This window comes from Microtus ochrogaster, chromosome 15 (assembly GCF_000317375.1).
Source record: "Microtus ochrogaster isolate Prairie Vole_2 chromosome 15, MicOch1.0, whole genome shotgun sequence".
Taxonomy (NCBI): Eukaryota; Metazoa; Chordata; class Mammalia; order Rodentia; family Cricetidae; genus Microtus; species Microtus ochrogaster.
Genome location: NC_022017.1, coordinates 12,041,329 through 12,042,600, shown reverse-complemented (window position 1 = coordinate 12,042,600; position 1,272 = coordinate 12,041,329). Strand labels below are relative to the sequence as shown.

At 51.0% G+C, this 1,272-nt stretch overlaps 1 protein-coding gene across 1 annotated transcript in view; it reads left to right on the top strand.

Annotated features, from left to right (window-relative positions):
• LOC101998141 (apolipoprotein L3-like) overlaps window positions 1–1,264 on the top strand; it is a 38,252-nt gene extending 36,988 nt beyond the window's left edge. Inside the window, exon 2 of the mRNA XM_013348736.2 lies at window positions 41–1,264. Within this exon, the coding sequence (XP_013204190.1) occupies window positions 41–882 (842 nt within the window). The 3' untranslated portion in view covers window positions 883–1,264. The remainder of the gene's footprint in view (window positions 1–40) is intronic.
• Window positions 1,265–1,272: the final 8 nt, after the last annotated feature.

The window sequence follows — 1,272 nt, the reverse complement described above, 5'->3', positions numbered from 1 at the left end:
CAGGACAGATCTTTCCAAACTCTCTTCCTCACTCTGTTAGTTGGTTTCTCCCTTTACAGGAAAGTGAAAGATGCCTCATGTGAGAAGAAAAGGTTTCTGGAAGTTTATCCTCAGGTGAAACGGGAGCTTGAGGAGAGCATCAGGAAGCTCCACGCCCTTGCAGACAAGATTGACAAGGTGCACAAAGACTGCACCATCACACAAGTGGTGGCCAACTCAACCAGTGCTGCATCTGGGGTCCTGACAATCCTTGGTCTCGCTCTGGCACCTGTGACAGCAGGGGTCAGTCTGGGACTTTCAGCCACAGGCTTGGGGCTTGGGGCAGCAGCAGCTGTGACGAGTATTTCCACAACCATTGTGGAAAAGGCAAGCACAGCATCGGTGGAAGCTGAAGCCAGCAAGCTTCTGCCAAGGAGCAATGACACTGAGAACGACATTAAAAGCAATGACACTGAGAAGGACATTAAAGAATTTGTGGGGAAGAACACCCCCAAGCTGGCTTCTGTATTTATAAAATCCTCCCAGAACCTGAATGAAATGAAGAAGAACATTGATGCCATCAAGCTGACCAAAGCCAACCCTCACCTAACAAATAGTGCCAAGCGTCTAATGACCACAGGGAAGGTGTCAGCCCAAAGCACTAGACAGGTGGAGAAAGCCTTTGGAGGCACTGCTCTTGCAATGACCAAAGGAGCCCGGATCATGGGTGCAGCCACTACAGGTCTCTTCCTTGTGCTAGATGTGGTCAGTCTCATAGAAGAATCAAAGCATTTGCATGAGGGTGCAAAGGCAGAGTCTGCTGCAAAGCTGCGGCAGAAGGCTCAGGAACTGGAGCAGAAGTTGCAGGAGCTCATCCGGGTGCATGACAGCCTGACTCAATGACCTCTTCTTCAGTGCAGCTCAGAGGACTGGGGGTGGGGTGTGCTGGGCAGAGCCATGGACACTTGATGGCTCCTGAGTGTATCCTCTTTATACCAATGCCATGACAGTGGTAGTGCCTGCTAGAGGAAAGGCCACATTAAGAGAAAGGAAGCCAGAACAGAGGTGGGACAGGCTTGTGATCTCCCACTACACTTCTCTGCCCTTTTAGACCCAAAAACCTCCAACATCCCACATAAGGACCATGCTCCCAAGCTGGGAAGAACATCCAAGGCATGAAAAACCACAGCATGGCTGCTCCTCAGTCACACCCACCACACTGCTCCTAACTGAGGCTCACCATCCTCACAGTTCCCTGAGCTGCCAACTTGCCCACTGCTTTCTGAATGCTTG